Source organism: Coffea arabica, chromosome 3c, assembly GCF_036785885.1.
Source record: "Coffea arabica cultivar ET-39 chromosome 3c, Coffea Arabica ET-39 HiFi, whole genome shotgun sequence".
NCBI lineage: Eukaryota > Viridiplantae > Streptophyta > Magnoliopsida > Gentianales > Rubiaceae > Coffea > Coffea arabica.
In genome coordinates this window covers 12,693,686-12,715,575 of record NC_092314.1, presented here as the reverse complement: position 1 = coordinate 12,715,575, position 21,890 = coordinate 12,693,686, and the positions used below count along the sequence as shown (strand labels likewise).

At 34.9% G+C, this 21,890-nt stretch overlaps 3 protein-coding genes across 4 annotated transcripts; all 3 read right to left on the bottom strand.

The window, feature by feature from the left end:
* Positions 1-10,643: 10,643 nt before the first annotated feature.
* Positions 10,644-11,283, bottom strand: LOC140037816 (putative late blight resistance protein homolog R1A-3). Its single transcript, XM_072082955.1, has 3 exons — positions 10,904-11,283; positions 10,782-10,803; positions 10,644-10,700 (listed from the first exon to the last, which is right to left on the bottom strand). The coding sequence occupies exons 1-3, from the start codon at positions 11,281-11,283 to the stop codon at positions 10,644-10,646; spliced, it is 459 nt and encodes a 152-aa protein (XP_071939056.1).
* Positions 11,284-11,289: 6 nt separating this feature from the next.
* On the bottom strand, positions 11,290-14,364 carry LOC140037815 (putative late blight resistance protein homolog R1B-8). Its single transcript, XM_072082953.1, has 2 exons — positions 14,353-14,364; positions 11,290-12,783 (listed from the first exon to the last, which is right to left on the bottom strand). The coding sequence occupies exons 1-2, from the start codon at positions 14,362-14,364 to the stop codon at positions 11,290-11,292; spliced, it is 1,506 nt and encodes a 501-aa protein (XP_071939054.1).
* A 2,926-nt stretch (positions 14,365-17,290) lies between these two features.
* Positions 17,291-21,462, bottom strand: LOC113722573 (AAA-ATPase At3g50940). 2 transcript variants are annotated; one of them, XM_072082271.1, is made up of 3 exons: positions 21,092-21,462; positions 19,845-20,953; positions 17,291-18,145 (listed from the first exon to the last, which is right to left on the bottom strand). In XM_072082271.1, exons 2-3 carry the CDS (start codon positions 20,859-20,861, stop codon positions 17,507-17,509), a joined length of 1,656 nt encoding a protein of 551 aa, XP_071938372.1. In that variant the 5' UTR covers positions 20,862-20,953; positions 21,092-21,462; the 3' UTR covers positions 17,291-17,506. The 2 variants fall into 2 exon arrangements, with proteins under 2 accessions (XP_071938372.1, XP_071938371.1); XM_072082270.1 differs by having other exon boundaries at positions 19,845-21,462.
* Positions 21,463-21,890: the final 428 nt, after the last annotated feature.

The window sequence follows — 21,890 nt, the reverse complement described above, 5'->3', positions numbered from 1 at the left end:
TACACCTGTTACAGGTCTGCCTACGTTACGATTGCTCAAAGGTTTCCTACCATAAAAGATAAGTGTTTGGAGCCGTTGTCTCGAAACTACACCCTCCGTCCCACATTGACTGTTCAAATTTGTTTTTCGCACGGTCTAAGAAAAAGCAGTTAATTTTGTTCGAACAATCAATTTAAGTAACTTTTTTCCTAAAATACCATCACATTAATTACATTACAACTTTATGGAAACTTCAATTAATGGTAAAAAAATAATCAACTCTCATTATATAAAGTGGGTATATAGTAACAACAACTTACATTTAATAAGGCTATTTTACGAAAATTAAAATACAACTAAATTTTTCAATTCAATTGAAAAATGTACTAGAATTTGGGATAGACGCAAGAGCAAAATTGGACTATCAAAGTACGATGGAGGGAGTAGTACGGATACCTCTCCTCTACTTTTCCTTCTTCCAAGTTATTATCCCGCTCGCATGCGCGGTTTACATTAATTATTTGTTCAAACTTCGGTTCGTTCTTTATAATTTGTTGCCCAGGGCCTTGGCAGCATTTTCCCCTTGCTAACGGGTAGATTTGCAAATGTATAAATGAGCAGTGGTTCTGAGTTGCAATTACACTGCCCCGGCCCACCAAACTGCGCTGGAAAACGCAAACGGCTGTACGAACCTCTGCTTTTAACTTGCAGCAGGGGACAACATGTTAACGTTGCATCTCCACGCGCGATTCCACGGCTAAACGTCTCCGTCTGTAATCCATCCACCTGCAACACGTGTCGGCCTCTGGAGGCCTTCCTACCATAGGCACGGTCAACCTGTTCCCACCATAAAGGTATCCCAATGGAAAGGAACAAAGTAGAGAAACCTTTCTCGCATGTTTTGTGAGGCTAGCCGCCATTGTTGACCCTTTGTCTTTGTACTTTTCTTCTTAATTCCGATACTTCATCACGCTCTTGGGGGAGAATGGCTACGGCAATAAACTCCAATATTTCGCGCATGGCTTTTTTCATGAAGATGAACTAAGCTTTCCTAGTCAAGGGGACAACTGAAAATTTGGTTCAATAATTATTGTGAGATCTGATTTATTTTAATTGCTTCCTCTATTTATTGGTATTCATATGTTTCCTGCTTTTAACCGTTATAGCTCGTGTGGATGATTGATTAATGCCCAATAATTAATTATTCATATAGGCTATTTTGCTAATTAGGGGTAATTGAATCCGTAATTGTTTGTTATCCCTATCTCAGTGGCAACTGGCGTAATTGGGTTTATGTCAGGGGAACATATGATCTAATTTAAACAAACCCTCGTAGCGTGTTTGTTAGTTAGGATTGGGCCTTTCTAATTATTAAGGCAATCTAGGAATTAAATCTTACGGTCGTACCTAGGGTTATTTCCGAGTTAGAAAAATAGTTAACGGTCGTACCTTAACTATCGAGAAATTAAGGAAAGGTTGGTTGTTTATTGCGTGCATGACAGCTATAACTAATCTATTAATAAATGATGGAATTATCTGTGAATCGATGATCAGTGCATGAACCATTTCTGAAGTGTACCTTTGGCTAGAGTTTCTCTTAATTATTTCTCTTAATCAATTATTTTCTGCAGTTAATTTATTTAGTTAGCATTTAATCCAAAAAGCCCCCATACTTTGGACTCTAGAAGAAACGAATTATCCCCAGTCCCTGTGGATTCGACCCTACTCACCGCTATATACAAAATTTGTATTTTTTTCGAGTAGGTATTTATTATTGTACAGGTTCGACACCTGTCAATTTAAAAGGCTCAAAACAAGGATCAGAGAGTTTTGGTGACTAGACAAGCAAAAAGGATACAAACCAGTTAGTGGAGAAGTGGTCAGACCTCGATTTGAAAGGGGACTGGCCTTGAGAGTTAGAGGAATAGCATAATGCTAACTTTACTTAAAGAACTATAGGGGATTTCTAATTAGGATGGGGACCATACAAACTCTCTCAGGCTCTCTCTGTCTCGGAGACACACACACACAAATGATGGTTTCAAAATCCATCGTAAAGCTACTCCTTAGATCCTCCATGAGTCGATTCATTTAGTGTCTATGTGTGTGTGTGTGTATCTGTAAGACAGTCAAGGTTAGATCCTGGGATTCTTGATCATGGCTCAATTATAAGTCTGGTTTCTTCTCTTTGAAAAATACCTAGTCTTACATCCTCAATTTTCTTAAATATTGTTCTATTGTTCATATTATATTTATGTGAGTTGGGACTAGAATAATTGATGAATACAAGACTTTTTTTAGTGATTGTCTCTTTTGTTCTAGTTTTTTTTCCAAGGATTAAGTAAAGTAATTTTCTCTTTTGCAAGAGAAAAAAAGGAAGAAAAAGAAATAAAATGTGTGTTTCAATAAAGAACATTCTTATAAAAGTACTTAGTCACCAGCGATTGTCATCTATTAATGTCGACTTTGATATAAAATAGTAAAATTGAAGGTATGTAAAGCAACTAGAGTTTTGTAATTTGATTGGGTAATTGAGGGCATTTATCCACTAATGTTTACTTTCACGTCAAAATACAAGTTCATTACTTAAGTACGATTTAACAAGAAAAGAAAAGAAAGGATGGAAAGTGAAAAAAGCAGGAATTTTCTCCAAGTTTTCTAACCTTGTTTGTATTAGTTATAAGGTGTGGTTTCAAATTAAGTTTTTACATTTGTTGATTATAATAGTTACATGAGAAGCATAATTAGATTAAAGATAATATATGATATAGATTTGATCAAATATTAATATGATAAACTTTTCTTTATTTGATATTATAAAGTACTAAAATTAGAATTTAAAGTTTGAATGATGATTATCTTTGATGTAGAACGAGGACCTCGTGGGCTTAGGCAGCCAAACAACTCTCGCAGGTTGGTAAGAAGTTACTCTTCTTTGGTAGGGCAAGATTCAACAAAGAAAAGAGAGTGCTCGACTAGAATAACAGCTTTAGAGACCGTAACTGCATAGATAACAGCTTCCCCCCTTCTCCATATTTAAGCTGAACCGTATGGCTGCTAGAAAGAAAGACAACCACGCCTTCTTGTAAATGGTGTCAACAAGAGGCATTTTAGTAACCCCCCCCCCCCCCCCACCAAAAATTGACCTTTTCTATTAATTGCAGTTTTTATATTATCAATATTTCTCTGAATAAATTCACTAGTTGGGTTTTATTGTATATGTAATCCAAAAAACTTAATTAATTAGACATAATATTAAAAGCCTAGTAAAATCTCCATTAACCTCTCCAAATCAATTTTATTTGTAATCCAACTACTCCAATTAAAACTAAGCATGAATACCAATGTATAACAGTCTTAAGAAGATAAATAAACCTCCGGTCTACGAAAACTAATGCAATCAACGTCTAGAAATTCTAAATTGAGAGAAATCTTGAAAATACAGAAAAATGTTGTGAAATAGCAACTTGTTGTCTCTGACATTCAATTGCAGACATATCTAGTGACCAAAAACTGAGAAGTGAGGAGGTGATTCTTCTTAGTAGCAGCGGGCCTACTGGGTTGCCCTTGTAGGGTTGCCATCCCACATCGGTTCTTGGGGGGGTTTGGGGTTAGGTTTATAAGATCCTAGGAGGATCTCAAAAATTGCCGGCTTTTGAGGTTTCTTCTGGGATTAGATTTATCAATTTAATTCTTGTCAGAAAAAAAGAGGAGTTGATTCTTCGAGTCATGGAAAAGAAGGTTTAAAGGCACACGCACAGTATTGAAGCTCCAGTAAATACGGATTGAGCCTCTGATTTTTTATCCTTTGAAGAGAAAAAAATGGAAGCAAAAAACATAAAATGTGGAGCAAACAAATGAGGAGGGGGAGTGTGTTTTTGCCCAAAAAAGGGAGAAAAAAATTTGATCTGTTTACCATTAAGTCCCTCAATTTCTAGCTTATTAGATAATATAACCCAACTAATAGATTATTATAATTTTTTTTTTTTTTGAGTATAGACAGATGCACCACCATATCACAAACATGTGGGCCCGCATACCCATATGTGGGCCTACATATTTGTGAGATGCTGCATATGTGCAATGGGTTCATAACAGAAGGTCCCATTGATTAAGGACCAAATTACAGTAAAACTTTGGCTAGGAATTATGTTTTGCCCTCCAAATAAAAAGTTTCATCCTCGAAAGTCAGACAACACAATTCCTCAAAACCATAAAGCCATTGTTCAAGTTCCGAACACACGATTAACAATTGAGTATTAATTACACTGAGCTACACGTTGTTTTAAGTTTTACCATTCTCAAAGCCTCCCTTGTGCCTAAAACATCATTTGAAGAATAGTGGTTTAATTCAATGATTTGTCAATGAAACCACTACTTTATAAGGGTCTAATTCCAGTAATGAAACAAATCATCTCCTCTACCCTTTTGCACTGCTATGAATATTTCAAAAGATTTCTTCATGTTTTTAGTGACAGGTGCTTTGCCAAAATATCATAACAAACTCTATGCAAATTACATACTGTGATTTATGCAAGAGTAAGCAATTCTAAGGAAATGTGCTAGTTTGATAGCTTGTTCAATGTTGCAAATGAACTTTATGGTTGGACTTCCAATTTTCACAATTTATGTATGGACTAGAAATGAGAATTCACCCCCTTTTCTAATTTCTGGGCATGAATGTTGACAAATGGCAGCTTTCGAGTTTCAAACATCTCACTAGCTAATTTGTTGATAGATTGAAAGCAGTTCCACTGTAACTTGACTATAGATTCCTCCTTAAATTAGTTTTATACCCCATCCTCATCTACCAAATCTTTGTGACTCCTTAATTACAAATCATCTTCTATTGGGCTTCACTAGTAGAGAAGATTGTGGTTCACTAAGTGGACACTCTACAAGATAGAACAACAACTAGCATCAATCGCTTGTATTCGCAAATCAAGGTTTTGACCTTGTAATGGATTACTCAGTTCCGAAGTGTAAGATGAAAAGAATAAAAATACATGTAAAAAGGAAGAATAAAAACAGAATTCACTCCTAATTTGAAAATCCAAATCCTCTATTTATAGGAACACAAGAATAGAGATGCATGTACTATCATTATTACAAGTACATGAATTTAGAAGTGATATGAAAGAACTAGTAAATTCCAAGAGGGACGTGAGAGGTACATGAATCTACGAATGAATCTAAAATGGAATGAATCCAAGAGGTACATGAATCTAAAAGGGAATGAATGTATTAATGCAGCTTAGGAAAAATGCATGAAGAACACTTAAATTTAAGGCAAAATTTCCAACACAAATATGTTATAAATCAATATGCTTGTTCACATTATACACTTCTATCTAATTTGAATGTCTAACTTCTATTGCTATTTCTTCCATAAGAATATTAATTCTATTTAAACAAAGACTTTAAACTAGAAATATTCGTTTGTACATTTTATACACCAAAAAATGATGGTCATATGTTGTAAAATCTTTTTTGAGTTCACTGGGCTAATGTAGCAAAGTAAGTTCCTCATTTTCTCTAAAAGCGAAATATGTTTTCAGCTTTCTCTTAATATCTACATTCAAATATCTACAATTGAGTTTATTAAGATACTCGATAATTACTAGTATGAAACAAAATGAAAGTTAAAGCTTTACTTCAATAAACGAGTTGAGATATATACAAATCATGTATCATGATAGGGTGTTAATTGTTAGTAATTTTATTGTTAATTTCCCCTTTTATTCTTGCCAAATATTGTTTTAATTATTAATATTTACTTATATTTGGTATTGGGACTTAATTTCAGGAACAAAGCAGGAAATTACCAAAAAGGAGGGACTTTTATGGGAAAATGGAGACTTCTAAGGACCTTGGACTCTTGAATTGGTGGGGACCACAAGCTAGTGAAAGGCATTTAGTCATTTGGGCCTTTCAAAGAAAGCAACGTAGAGAGACTTGGACCAAGAAGTAATTTGGAGGCTTTGTCCACATGTGTGGGGACCACAGGAAATAGCTTTTAGGCTTCTTTCTTTTGGCTTTTTAAGGGAAGACGGACAGAAGCAAAAGGAGATCCCTAGTTTTAGTGTAGTTTTTAGTTTAGTTTTAGTTTCCTTTCTTTCTTTCTTTTGACTGGCCTCTGACACAGGCCAGGTGTTCGACAATATTCCCCAACGGGAAAAACATCTTTTATTCCTTGCTTTCTAGTAAAAACCGTCAGGCCTTTGCAATCCATTACTTCGTGTGGTGATTTAATTATGCGGCGTGGCTAAGCCTTCCTTCTAGTCAAGGGGACAACTGGCGATTTGGTTCGACAATTACTGTGAGATCGAATCTGTTTTAATTATTTTCTTCATTTATTGGTATTTGTATGTTCCTTGATTTTAATTGTTGTGGCCTTGTGTATGATTGATTAGTGCGCAATAATTAATTATTCATATAGGCTATTTTTGCTAAATAGGGGTAATTGAATCCGTAATTGTTCGTTATCTCTATCTCAGTAGCAACTGGCGTAATTGGGTTTATGTCAGGGGAATATACGATCTAGCTTAAACAAACCCTCGTAGCGTGTTTGTTAGTTAGGATTGGGCCTTTCTAATTATTAATGCAATCTAGAAATTAAATCCTACGGTCGTACCTAGGGTTGTTTTTGGGTTAGAGAAATAACTAACGGTCGTACCTTAGCTATCGATAAATTAAGGAAAGGTTGGTTGTTTATCGCGTGCATGACAACTATAACCAATCTATTAATAAAAGTTGGAATTATCTGCGAATCAATGATCAGTGCATGAAACATTTCTGAAGTGTACCCTTGGCTAGAGTTTTCCCTTAATTATTTCTCTTAATCAATTATTTCTGCAGTTAATTTATTTAGTTAGTATTTGATCCAAAAACCCCCCATACTTTGGACTCTAGAAGAAACGAATTATCCCCAGTCCCTGTGGATTCGACCCTGCTCACCGCTATATACAAAATCTGTATTTTTCTCGAGTAGGCATTTATTATTGTACAGGTTCGGCACCTGTCATATCAACTATCAAGCTTTATTCTAAGTGCAAAGGGTAAAGCACATATTGATGGATAGAGTACGAGTAAAAATTTTGGGGGCATTTTTGAAAAATTTTGTTGTAGCAGAGTTTTTAGATTATATTTTGAGATATTTTCAAAAAATATTTTGGGATATTTAAGAGTAGAAGAGTTTCTAGAATATATTTTGAGATGTTTTTTAAAATTTTTAAAAAATTTAAACTAATTTTTAGATTACCTTTTAGAGTACTTTTTAAAAATTTTTATTGTATTTGAAAAACACTCCCATCCAAACAGAGTTGCAGTTTTTAGTCCTATGTATGCTTGGCTAGTCTTACTATAGCCTAGTATGTTTCACTTTAGATAATATTTTCTTCCTTACGAATTGGATACTTCTCATTTAGATCTTCAATTCTTAATTTTTCTTGACATATTTGATCCCTCTTATTTCTAACATTATACTCTTGAAAAGCATGTTGGATGCTGGAGGAGTGGACTTGAAGTGCAAATTTCATAAAGATAAGAGACCGAATTTAAAATTTTAAAAGGTAAAGGACTAAAGTTAAATTATTTATACCTTAAAGAATCATGTATGGTAAAGATGCAGTATGGGGAACTAATAATGAAATTATTTTGTCATACGAGGAACCAAGACTGGTTCTTCCTACATTTTCTTTAATTTGTACTTTGCCCCATATGTGGTAGACATATCACATCATAGTTTTCTGCCTCTAGAGAATTTGAAATGTATCATAACGTGGCTTGTTATATAATGAGAATTTTAGCGTACCAATTACTCTAGAAGTTTAGTGTATCAAATGCTCTTGAAAGAATTGTAATATACGAGATAGTTATGTTCGGATTTCTATTTTTTTGGTGTTTTTTCTTGAAAAATATATTATAGCAATTTAATGTATGCATCAAAAAAATATATTTACAAAAAACGTAAAAATATTTTCTTAGAAAACTGCAATCCAAACAAGGTAGTTTAGCACCAGGACACATGATGAGCTTGGTTTCGCACCAGGGGACATGATCTGCAAATTTTGTTAGCCTCCTCTACTCAGGTGCTCCCAGATTCATGCCCACCTTTCCCTTCAAATTCAGGTCAAGGAGAGTTTCTCAGCAGAAGATCCTGAATCTATTTTCAATGCTTCAGTCCCCTTTCTCTCCAGAAGCAATTGAGTCAGGCCTCTCAAAATAATATCAGCCTCATCCTTCTTTGATTGCTTCAAGGCTGATTACGTTTGCCTCTCCCTAAGTGTTTGGATTGTTTTCTATTTCACTTTATTTACACCTTATTTACACACACTGATTTGTTTGCATCATCAACACATTTTTCAATCACTTTTTTATGTCACATACATCACATCAAAAAAGTGCTACAGTACTTTTTCACAAAATTATCTCAAATAATTTACAACCCAAACAGAAAAAAAGACTAGAATAGAATAGATTATACAATAATTATTGTCTCCGAACAAAGAAAGACTAGGTTAGAGTAAAAATGTTGAAGAAGGATGTCATGAATATACTTTTGGTCGCATATGTAACAAAACACCGTTGAAAAGCCTATAAAAATTATATTACATGGTGTTTTTAAACTTCAAATGAAAATTGTGAAGTTTATAACTAAAATTTATAAGATCTATTTTGATGAAATTAGCATAGGAGCATAAGCGTTGCACATAGTGGGCATTTGTTTTAGGAATACGTTCTAAGATAATTTTTAAAATTAATTAAAAAGAATAGAAATTTAACTATTTAAATTTCTTATTGCTATCAATTTTCTCCTCCAACAAAACATATAAATCATTTGTTTAACAAAACATTATCGATAGTACGTCTTGGTAGCAAAGTATAGAAAATGGTTAGCTATATTGTCAAAACAATTATATTCTTGCCAGAGCAATTTCACTCTAAATAATAGTAATACCTTCACGGACCAAAAGTAATCATATTTTGTATTGTAAAGATCCACGGAATACAAAAGCGCCAAAATTGAAAACCAAGCGAAAGTGGGACTTGGTTCATCTCTAATTGATTCTCTCTCCATTTTCCACAGTATTCATCTAGATGTATGACATGTATTTTCATTTATTAATAAGAGTTAGAATTAGTCAAATTTAAAATGACCATGATGTGTGATGAAAGTGAGCCAGCATGTGTGATGAAAGTGGGGCATGACTTGAAAAGATTATTTACTGACAGTTAATATCCCTAACCTATAAAAGACTAATTGAGACATGATTTGCTGTAAAAAATCATAATCTCAACCTTTGGAAGTTCTGTAAAAAGATAACATACTCATTTATAATCTTGATATACTAAGCACAAAGTGTTATCAAGTAGTAGTAAAGAGAAATTTTCCATTGATTTGCAATAAATAGAGAAGCGAAAATAGATTGCGAGTTGAAGTCCATTCTCATCAATTCATCACAGGTATTCAGAACAAATCATTAGTTGAGATTAGGAACTCGAGAAATGCATGCGTGAAACAGTTGCTAAAATTTGGGCCTTACAAGATCAATACAATGTGGGTTGAGGTGAGAGAGAGTCCAAAATGTCCCGTAAACATTAAATGAGTCTATTTTTCAGCTTGAAAGGAGCATATGGGCTTACGCATCGTCCCTGAGAGCCCAGTTTTTTAGGGCGCCGTAGAACCCTATTTCCTGTTTGTTTTGGAAGTTTCAACGTTTAATCGTTTATGTGTTTCCTTTGTTTTAGGCCCGATGTTGGCAAAATGTGATTCCTATTTTATCCAATTAAATTTCATTCATGTATTTAGAAAGAGTGAGATTACTTTTTTGGTTCTTTTACGCATCACGAAGAATTTAGTTGGCTGCTCTTTTTTTTTATTTTTTTACACTATGAAAATCTCCAAATCTCATTTTTTTTTCTTTTGATTATATGTTAATTAGCCCAAAATTCATTGCACTCACTTGACATAGCGTATAAATAAAGGCATTGACCCATTGTACAATTGTGAAATTTATACTCGTTTTCTCTCCAATTTGGGTATATATCATCTAAAACATTTGGTGTGGAATTCAAAAATGGAAAATTAAATATTCATACAAACATATCACATTCAAAGCTCTTTGAAGAATCAATTATTTTACTAATGCCCTTTCGAGCAATTAGCTCAAGCAGCAGAAAAACCAAGTTGCAGACATCCTTCTTAAAGGAACTTAAGTCCCATACTTCATTCTTTGCAAAAATTCTCTAACTTGAAGAAGTAAAATGTGTGATTCTGAAAAGTTAGCAAATCTTCAACCAATTCTATTGCAATCCCCATTGCAATTTTTACCGTAAACCTGTTGTGAGCAGAAAAGAAATGATCATAGAGGTTTCCAAATTGGGCTATCATATTCTTCCAAGAATCATGAATTGTTAATCAATTCTATCAAAATGATGGAGTTTGAACCTCAAATAGAAAAAAAAAAAAAAAAAAAAGATAACAAAGTTCCTTGACGGCAAATTGACACATGTTTGGAAAGAAATAGCACAAAACCATCATTAAATTCAGCAAAACGAAATTACACAAAATAGGCCAACAGCAAAATATCTGAATAATCTCATTGATTGTTTCCACCATATCTTGACAAGAAAAGAGCCATCGATCCTTTCCAACTTTTACCTCAATCTTCCACAAAAGCACCAAAGAAAGCCAGACCAATTACAATCTCAAGAGCTTCCTGATGATAACATCAAGAGAAAAAATAGTGCAATAATTAGTTGTTTGTTCATCAATTTCAATGTGCTCCTGCATGCATTACAGGCAACTGAAGTACAAAAAAGCTACCAAATGGTAAATATAAATTAAACTTGTTTAAAAATAAAAAGCATGATTATTTCTACCAGCCAATTGATGGTGATGACAAAAAAAAAAAAAAAATACCAGATATTGCCTATGCTGATGATCTTCAAATTCTCATTTCCATTATTATATTCCTGTGCTGCTTCAATTTTCCGTACTAAAGATTCGACGCCATCTCTGCAAGATCTCACATTAATTGTTTCAAGAGTAGATATACTCCCTAAACAAGCAGGCATCGTTTCCAAATAAAAAATTCTTTTAAGATTTAATTGCTGAAGGCACGGGAAGTAATCACCACTGTCAGGGTCTGCCTCTGTCCACTCCACAACCTCTACTTCTTCCAAAGTCAAGACCCTGAGTTTAGGGAATCCTCCTTCCATCAGCTCCCATCTTTGGCCGACCATTGCCCGGCCTCTTAATTTGAGGACTTCAAGATTGGGTAGTTCTTCAATCAATGACATTTTACTTCAAGGAAGACCCAGAGCTTTAAGACTCAACTTCTTCAAATTCTTGGGAAAGGAAAGCTTAACATGTTCCCATGAACCTGAGGAGCAATAGCCCAACCAGGTGAGTGACTCTAGGCATTCTAGTCGACTCATGTTAAACACTTCATTTCCAGTCTGACGATCGGAAATTGTAAGTCGGCGAACGTTGGGAATCCTTCTCAATAAGTTCTCTCCCTCTTTATAAAGACACAAACAAGAGAGTGTGTCTAAATTGGGTAAAGTGGAGAGGTTTTCATCAACGTTGTCGTTGGAAGATACACAAATAACAACGCCAGTCCACAAACATACATGCCTCAACTTCTTCATGTTCCAGATGCTATCTGGCAATGAAACCTCCTCATTAGAATATAGACAAAAGGTTTCCAAATGTGAGAGCTTGGCTATAGATGGTGGAATGAATTCCATTTCCGAAGCTCTAAGGGCTAAGTACCTCAAACAAAGAAGTGATTCAACTTCAGCTGGAAGCTCCTTCAACATTAGGTTAATGCCCTCTAAATTCAAAACTTTAAGATGTTTGTAGATGCAAAAAAGGAAGGAGATATTAAGCAACTTCAACTTATTATATCCTGGAGTAGCATCAAAGAATAGCAGAGTACTTAAACATGGACAAAATAGCTTTGACTTCATAAAATCTTTGCCACTGGAGCAAATGGACAACCGAGGTAGGTTGGGAGGCTCATTAAAGGTAGAAAGCTCATCATATCCTCGCAGGACCTGAAGAAAATTCTTTTCTTTCGCCTCGTCCTTACAGAACTCAAATATCAAATCGTGAATGTAACAAGTTTTGACTCCACCAATGGATCTGTTCTTACCTACCATAACTAGGTTTCGGCCAATTAGGTCCATCAGATATTCTTCTGCAATATCCTCTGATCTCTTTCCTTCAATTTTTTCCACAAACCCTTCTGCAATCCAGAGACGCATCAACTTCTTGGCACCAATTTTTTCATCTTCTCGAAATGCAGCAAAATACAGCAGGCATGCCTTCAAGTGATATGGTAAATGCTCATAACTGAGCTCCAATGACTTCTTCCACTGGTCTGTACCAGACACCATGGTTGAAGTAAAACTTTCAGCAAACTTTTTCCAAACCAAAATATCATGCTCTATAGTTGCTAGGACTCCAGCTACAACAACAACTGCAAATGGCAATCCCCAGCACTTTTTGACAATCTCCATTCCCAATTCATGCAATGCTTGAGGACATTTTTCTTCTTCTCCAAACACCTTCTTCTGCAGCAATTTGAAACTTTCTTTCTCACTGAGTGGGTGAAGATAGTGAGGTTTTCCACCATCTTGAAACTCTGAAGCTACATTAGAAAATCGACTCGTAAAGATGATTCTACTTCCATTCTTGTCATTGGGGAATGCAGTTCTCAGCTCATTCCATACCTCAATGTCCCAGACATCATCAAAAACAACAAGATACCGATTCTTCAATAGCCTTTGATGGAGCTTTTCAAGCAACGCATGTTACATAGAATTATTTGCAATTATTGTATTCCATTCCCGCACAGTTTAATATGTTAAACTTTATGATTAGGAAGAACAGAAAATAAAGAAGCATCAAAATATAAATGATCAAAATATAATGAACCTTCAAGCTAGCTCTCTAATTTTCTTTCATTGTTTTCATTCTTGAGCAAACCACTAAATTTGATCACTTTCTCTTCTAATTATCTCGTATTAATAATCATAACCATTGATCTTGGAGATAAATAACCATGACCAACAAAGTAAAAAGTATGAGAAAAAATAATTGAGGGCTTCTTCAACCCTTGAAATTGTGGAAGCAGAGAATTTGGGATTTCTACAATTACTAGTGTCAATTATATCATAAAATATATGCATTACAATAATAAATGTAAACTCTAAGATAATAAATATAAACAGTAAAACGAGAACTTGCAAAATTAATGTTACCAATATACAATGGTCAAAGAAAATGATTGGATTAAAGAAGTGAAAATTGCTACTAATTAGTAGTAATACTTCTTTTCAAGAATCAGGACTTAAATGCACGCTAATTTTTGTACAAAATTATCTACTTATTTCATAAATATATTTTTCAATCACTTTTTTATTTCATATATATCACGTCAAAAAAAATGATACAATACTTTTTAAAGAAATTATTCCAAATAATCTCATATTCAAACACAAGTATATACCCATTTCAGTCTTACTTGGGCCATTGGAAATTAATTCTAGTCTTCTCATTACTCATTAGTCTTCCTTCCACATTCTGGGGGACCATTTGGAAAATGGGAGAGATGGGAGCAGGCTGTTCTTCGGGTCAGGCACGGCTAGGGAACCATCCCTTTCCTTGCTTTTTAATACAGGGGTCATGGGTATGACACCACAGACCTATTTTTAAATGTTTGATATCAATTCTTAGTATTTAAGCGGAATACTTCCACGAGTCGACTAAGAATTAGTGGTATTAGTGGTAATACTCTGAAGAGTTAGAACCGAAATGCAAGCTAATACAAGCATATACTATTTACTGGGCTATTTGAAATCAAGTCGACTCTAAACATTTTTAATATTCTTTCTTCCATATTCAGGGGGTCCATGTGGAGAATTCGATAGATTGGTGAAGACCGGATAGTGATCTGGTCAAGCATGGCTAGCGGACGATCCCTTTTCTTGTTCTTTAATTCAAGTTTCGGCCTTTAATTAAGGGACAATGTTTTAGATGGGAGAAGATATCATTCACAATGTGTAACCGATATCTAGCCTTGTGATTCTTACTTGCTCCATTTTTTATATGTGAGCAACTCTACTCAGGTTTTTGGAGACTCAAATGATACAGTGGGAGAGGATTTGAATTCAAAATTTCGTATTTATACTTTTTTCTCTGAACCAGCCAATCCATCTATTTCCTCTTGGCCAATTGATATATGTCCCATGAATATTTTCATATTCTCTTTTGATTAAATTTAAGGAATAATTTCAAAAACCTTGCCTGAGATTTCTAACAATTTCAATGAGATCCCTTGAGATTTTCAAAATTACACTTACCTCCTTGTCCATTTAAAATGACAATATTAGTCTTACCATTTTAATAAAACTCCCTTTGTTGGGTATGCATATAGAAAGAATGATATTTATAATTATTTTTTCTTTTTCTTTTCTCTTCTTATTCCTCTTTTTTTTTTCATATTTTACAAGTAAAACCACAGAACTATAAACTATAAATATTGCTTCTAGTTGTTATCATTACCAAATGTTGAATTAGTGACCTTTTTTTTGACAACTTTGAATTTGATCTAATTTTTTGTTGATCTTTTTTTCCTTTGCACCAAAAACAACAATGATTTAAAAAGAAACTGTCCAAAACTACAACTAAATTATTGATACCTCTAACATTTCAAAAATCTACAAACTCTAAAACAATTATGATACTACTTTCTTCTCCAACCTTCAGGGAATATGTATCCCTAGTAAAGCACTATGTACAATAGCCTGTCATAGTGATAAAACTATTGTAATAATTGTTTATTAAATAATAAATATAGGTATTGAAAATTTGATGCTTTTTTTTAATATTTGATGCTATATATTTTACAATTGTTTTGGAAAGCAATATAAACTATATAAACCAAGGACATTTTAGGATGTTCATTTAAATTTTGACCAGTTCTAAGGTTTGATTACCAAATGTATCAAATCAAGGGCGGTAAGTACAATTTTTAATAATTCAAGGTAGCTCAGTGAAATTATTTATAACCTTAGAGGACGTTTATGAAATTATCCCTACTTATAATCAACTTTGAAGTGCTACAATCAACATGGTGGGCAACGAGAATAAACTCCTAACTATGAAAGTACATGACTTGGAATATAATGCCTATTACACGCATAACAGTCACTACATGCATAATTGAAGCAAAAAAAGCTGAAAGAGTGGGTCTAATTTGTCCAATCATTCAAAGCTTTGCAACAGTTTCATTTTATCCAATTATTCAAAACTTTTGCAGTGGTCCCTTGAATCCAATTTTCAACATGTTTGCAATGGTAAAATAATGGTAGCATTGTTTCAATTTCATCAGTTTGCAACAGTGTTTTTTTTTCACTTTCAATTCTCAAAATTTTGTGTATAAATATTGTTAACGTTTCCTCAATTTCTTACTCTCCCACTCCATCATTTCTTCTACTGTATCATTTGTTTTCTTTAACCTCTTATCTAATTTTTTAAAGTGTTGGGTATTTGTTTAATAATTATCTAATTATTTTTAGAAAATAACAATGTATTATTTTTGAAATACATAGAAATATATACTATTAGTTTTCAAAAATTAATAATATTATTTTTTTAGAAAAAAAAATTTTAGAATGCAAAAATTTCAACAAAAGTTAATAAATTTGTTTTCCAAAAATAAATGAAATTACTTTTCAAAAAATAGATTTATTTATTTATGAAATATGTGTTGAAAACTATTAAGATAAATACTTGATTTGATTATAGGTCCATGCTATTATACTATGTAGAGTATAATTTACAGTGAGTGATAATATAATGAAAGAGGGGATAATAAAGTGATGATATAGCATATGAATTGCACTCTTTAACTCTAAAGAGTGCAATCCATTGTAAATGCTTTAGGACACCTTCAAGACTCTTTCTTGTTTTCATATATTTTTTTTTCAGGTTAAGCATCTAGATTTATCTTACGCTACTCCTACATTGTGGGAAGGAGAGTGCCCAAGTGAGTTGTGTGAAGGCACAAGAATATACACGTACCATCATTATTACAAGTACATGAATTTAGAAGTTATATGAAAGAACGAGTAAATTCGAAGAGATTCATGAATCTACTAATGAATCTAAAAGGGAATGAATGTATTAATGAAGCTTAGGAAAAATGGATGAAAAACACTTAAATTTAAGGCACAATTTTCAACACAAACATGTTATAATCAATATGTTTGTTCACATTATACTTCTATCTAATTTGAATGTCTAACTTCTCTAGCTATTTCTTCCATAAGAATATTAATTCTATTTAAACGAAGACTTTAAACTAGAAATATTCGTTTGTACATTTTATACACCAAAAAATGATAGTCATATGTTGTAAAATCTTTTTTGAGTTCACTAGGCTAATGTAGCAAGGTAAATTCCTTATTTTCTCTAAAAGAGAAATATGTTTTCAACTTTCTCTTAATATCTACATTCAAATACTTACAATTGAGTTAATTAAGGTACTCGACAATTACTAGTATGAAACAAGATGAAAGTTAATGCTTTATGTCAATAAACGAGTTGAAATATATAAAAATCATGTATCAACTCTTAAGCTTTATTCTTAGCGCAAAGGGTAAAGAGCACATTGATGGATAGAGCACGAGTAAAAATTGCAGTTTTTAGTCCTATGAATGCTTGGCTAGTCTTACTATAGCCTAGTATGTTTGACTTTAGATAATATTTTCTTCCTTAAGAATTGCATACTTCTCATTTAGATCTTCAATTCTTAATTTTTCTTGACATATTTGATCCCTCTTATTTCTAACATTATACTCTTGAAAAGCATGTTGGATGCTGGAGGAGTGGACTTGAAGTACAAATTTCATAAAGATAAGAGACCGAATTTAAAATTTTAAAAGGTAAAGGACTAAAGTTAAATTATTTATACCTTAAAGAATCATGTATGGTAAAGATGCAATATGGGGAACTAATAATGAAATTATTTTGTCATACGAGGAACCAAGACTGGTTCTTCCTACATTTTCTTTAATTTGTACTTTGCCCCATATGTGGTAGACATATCACATCATAGTTTTCTGCCTCTAGAGAATTTGAAATGTATCATAACGTGGCTTGTTATATAATGAGAATTTTAGCGTACCAAGTACCCTAGAAGTTTAGTGTATCAAATACTCTTGAAAGAGTTGTAATATACGAAGTAGTTATGTTCGGATTTTTATTTTTTTTTGGAGTTTTTTCTTGAAAAATATATTATAGCAATTTGATGTATATATCAAAAAAGTAATCGAAAATGTATCCGCGAAAAACGTGAAAATATTGTTTTAGAAAACTGCAATCCAAACAAAGGTAGTTTAGCACTAGGAGACATGATGTGCTTGGTTTCGCACCAGGGGACATGATCTGCGAATTTTGTTATCCTCCTCTGCTCCGGTGCTCCCGCATTTATGCCCACCTTTCCCTTCAAATTCAGGTCAGGGAGAGTTTCTCAGCAGAAGATCCTGAGTCTATTTTCAGTTCTTGAGTCTCCTTTTTCTCCGGAAGCAATTGAATCAAGCCTCTCAAAATAATATCAGCCTCATCCTTCTTGATCACTTGAACTTCATCAGGAGACACTTTATTCATCTTTACCAGGTCTTTGATTGCTTCAAGGCTGATTACGTTTGTCTCTCCCTCATTTCCACCTTCTTCCTCAAGCTCAAGGGGAACTGCAGCTTCGGGTGCTTGTTGATTACTTTTATGATTTTCAAATTCGACATTTTTCTTTTTTTCCTCAAGGAACTCAATCAGGCCTTCTAGTGCAGTTTCAGGCTCACCATTCTTCAATAACTGCTCCCCTACCTCTGCAGGAGTCACCTTTGTAACTTTCATCAGCTGCTCAACAACCAAGAAGAGTGGATGATCTGTGATTCCAAGGTAATTGGAAGCAAGCAATTTGAAACCGCACGGGGTGCAATACGACATGTAAATGTGCACATCCATACGACCAGGGCGCAATAAAGCTGGATCTAGCTTATCTTTATGATTAGTTGTAAACACTATGATGCGCTCATCCCCACAGCTCGACCATAGTCCATCAATGAAGTTCAGCAATCCAGACAAGGTAACCTGGAAAGATGGTGAGTTACAAAAGATTTTGCTGAGTGCTGACAATCTAATTTCTCCATGGCTGTAATAAATATATGCATCTCAGGGAGAGATGACTGCAATTACTGGATTCATAGTGAAAATGGAACCTACACTGTCAAATCAGGCTACAAGGAACTGTGCAAAGGGTTAACTGATCAAGAGGAGAGAAGAGGAGCTGAGGGAGAAACCAGCTCAGCTAAATCTGGCAGGAAAACCTGGAAGGTACTGTGGAAGCTGGACGTCAAGTGCAAGCTAAAACACTTTATTTGGAGGTGTATCAATGGAGCATTACCAGTCAATGGACTAATACATTGAAGAACTCAGACTGGTGATCCAATCTGCAAAGGATGCGGAGAGCAAGAGGAATCTATTGATTCCATTGCAGAAAAGCTCAAGAGGTATGGAAAATGTCATCAATACAATGGGATGGAGTAGTAGAGCATACAGGGAACTTTTTAGCTTGGTGGAATGCTGTTATGGGAGCAACAAGCAGGATAAATGGCGGCATGGCCCATATAGAGTTGACAGCCAATATACTCTGGCAAATCTGGAAAAATAGAAATGATTGGAATTTTAATGCCAAACAAAGACATCCAATGAAAGCTGTTCAAAAGGCACAACAGGAATGGCAGGAGCAGGTAACAGTCAGAAGAAAGAATGAGAGAATGAGCTCCGCTGATATCAGTGGAGCCAGGGAAGAGCCAGTGGCAGTAGAAGAGGGGAGTGCAGATATTCAAATCCGAGTAACAACTCAAGTGCAGAAAGATTCAAGCAGAGTTGGGATGGGGATCATTGCAACTAACAGCAATAAACAGGTGGTAATAGCTTGGGCACTTAATGATAGAAGCTCAGGAGGTCAACTACAGGTTACTGCTAAAGCTGTTAAGCTGGCCATCATCAAGGCCAAAAAACAGCAGTGGCAGGAAATTAAAGTACGTATCCCCATCATCCAAGTGCTGAAGGAGATAACATCAAGGAAAACCAGGGACATCAGAATGGCAACATCAATCGATGATATCAACAATCTGAGGTCCTTATTCCAGAAATGCTCCTTTTGTTTGGATAGGATTATAGATCATAGATGTAAATTGATTAATGATTATGCTTTAGGCATCTTTCAAGATGAGGAATGGATTAATCCTCAGTGTACTTTGCACTTTTGTATAGCATCACTTGAGTCTTTGCTCATATAAGTGTACATCTTTTGCCCATCAATACAAATTATATCGTCGCTGAAAAAAAAAGTAATAAATATATGCAAGTATCTAGGTCAGAGCCCAAGAGACTGACAAGGAATTCTGTGAATCTCCAGCCCTTGGTACTTCACTAACGAGAAATGGCAACTGGCATTTGGGTACCTGGCTAGGAGTCTAAGACATACCGTTGTAGATGGAACTTGTTTAGACATTCAATTTAATCGCCTTAAACCGTGATTATCACTTTCTGCCAACTTGTATGATAACATATATGCTTGATAAAGTCTTCTGGTATATGGTATTTGCAAAGCACTCTAGTTTGTCTTTGTGTCAAGAGTTCATCAAGCAATTTCAGCTCACGCAAAGGAGAGAGTCATGCAATGGGCAAAACTGAAACAATATGTATACCCTCGTAATAAAGCACACTGCAAGATTTAATGCTATGTTACTCCAAAGCAGCACAAATCACGTTGGAAACTTACCCTGTTTTCTTGACCATATTGGTGAGGGTGCATAGGTGCCCTTGATGCTTTTGGCCGGTTGTTCGTGAGCTCAATCGAGCAATCAATGTCCTCCACGACGAGTATCGACTGATTAGCTGTTGAAATCAGATACCTTCTCAGATCAGAGTTGGTCCTGATATCAGTGAGCTCCAAGTCATAGATATCAAATTTTAAATAATTGGCAATGGCTGCAATCAAACTTGATTTCCCTGTTCCTGGTGGCCCAAACAGCAAATACCCTCTTTTCCATGCCTTCCCAACTTTCCTATAAAGCTCTTTCCTTCGGACAAAGTTCTCAAGATCATTGATAACCATCTTTTTATCATCTGTATCCATCGCCAACGTGTCAATTGTGGCTGGATGATCAAGATTAACTGATTGCCACGGATTACCACTATGTCCCATCATCCGATCATTTCCCAACATAAACAATTTCAGTGTCTTCTTTTCAACTTCAACAGCCTTGGATCTTTCCAAAACATAAGGCAAGTACTCACCAATAACCATTTCCTTATGCTTCTTGTGAAAGATTAATTCATAATACCGGTGTTCAGATATCATAGTTGAATTGTAGTCACCAGGCATCGTAACGTATCTCGGTTGAATCTGCTCACGAACCATCCTCCATTTTAGCTGGATGCCGTTAAATTGTTGGGTGAGTTCTTCATTGCTTTCCATGCAAACGTTGATTTTCTTTTCTTTTTGAGGCAACGTGGCTCGAAGCCTTTTGGTGGACGGACTTAGAATGGATCCCAAGTAAACTTCTACAGCCTTGAAGAGTTGATTTTGGCCGAGGCCATCGAATTCATCGATGGCTAAGATGACTTCATTGGAGAATGCTGTGAAAAGCTGGTGAACTTTGGTGAAGAAGAAGTGTCTGAACTCCTGGGGGATGATATCATTGGCGAAGGACCTAATAAGCATGGCTGTGGCAGTTACAGAGGCAGCAGCAGAGATGATTGCTTTAGTTGATGGTATTTGGATGTTTGAAGGCATGGCTGACTGTTGAAAAGTTTATGCCCTTGGGGGAATTGTTTTCAGGAAGTCAGATCAATGGGGTTTGATGTAGCTGAAGAGGGTTCCAGGTACTTCAAAATATAAACAAAGAATCAAGAGGAATGACGCTGAGATTCAGTGGAATTCTTCTTGGAATTTTTTTGTTTCCAATCTGTGAAGCTGGAATGACGAGGAAATTAAGCAGAAATAGAAAAAGTCTCGAATAGTACCATTATTGGACAGTAAAGATCGAAGACTTTTGGTAAGTCTTTATGGAAATTGTATGGGAATTTGGGGAAAGACTGGAGAAAAGGTGACTGATCCCTCAATCAGCAAAGACTTGGTAAAGTCTCCCAAAGTTTTCTTCCCTTTGTAGATGACGTTTCTGAACAGCAACGCTGCCAATTAATGACTCCAAACTTCAATTGAGAGAAAAAAAAGAGAGAACAGCAACCCCTTGATAAATATAATATCCGCCAATAAATGAAAAAATAGAGAAATGAACAGACCGTTTAAGGCAAATAAATTGAAACCATTTTACACATCTTAAAATTTCGATCATCTGGAGCAACAAGAATATAAGCCTTGTGTCTGCTTTGTACCGTCACTCCCATCGTTGACAAGGCTAACCCGATTGACAGATAATTCTGATACACGTGAACGGGGTTACGTAAGTTTAGGGGCTGCATGTGCGTGCATGGGGTTTGCATGGAGGGCCACAGCTGGGTTTTGTTGCAGTTAGTTACTGAAAGTTGTTACAGTTAGTTAGTACTGATTTGTAAGATTCTTATGACATCAGCAGATGTCATAAGTTTGTTAGCCGGTTATAAGCTCACCGTCTTAGCACTTATAAAAGGCGAAGATGGGCACCAGTAGAAGACAGACAAAATCTGGGAAATTTGTTATATCGGCACTTTCCATTTCTTCTGTAATCTTTCCTTCTTTATTCAAGTCAATAAAGTTCTCTTGGCTTTCGGATTACTTCTCCGCCAGTTTTTGTAATTCCTAAGTCAGAGATTGAGGACCTCT

Coding starts and splice junctions, on each gene's coding strand:
- LOC140037816 (XM_072082955.1), bottom strand. CDS start 11,283: ATGTCATTGATTGAAGAACTACCCAATCTTGAAGTCCTCAAATTAAGA. Junction 10,804..10,903: donor ATCAGCATAGGCAATATCTG/GTATTTTTTTTT, acceptor ACCATTTGGTAG/CTTTTTTGTACTTCAGTTGC. Junction 10,701..10,781: donor TTTTTGTACTTCAGTTGCCT/GTAATGCATGCA, acceptor TGTTATCATCAG/GAAGCTCTTGAGATTGTAAT.
- LOC113722573 (XM_072082270.1), bottom strand. CDS start 20,861: ATGCCTTCAAACATCCAAATACCATCAACTAAAGCAATCATCTCTGCT. Junction 18,146..19,844: donor AATATGGTCAAGAAAACAGG/GTAAGTTTCCAA, acceptor CCATCTTTCCAG/GTTACCTTGTCTGGATTGCT.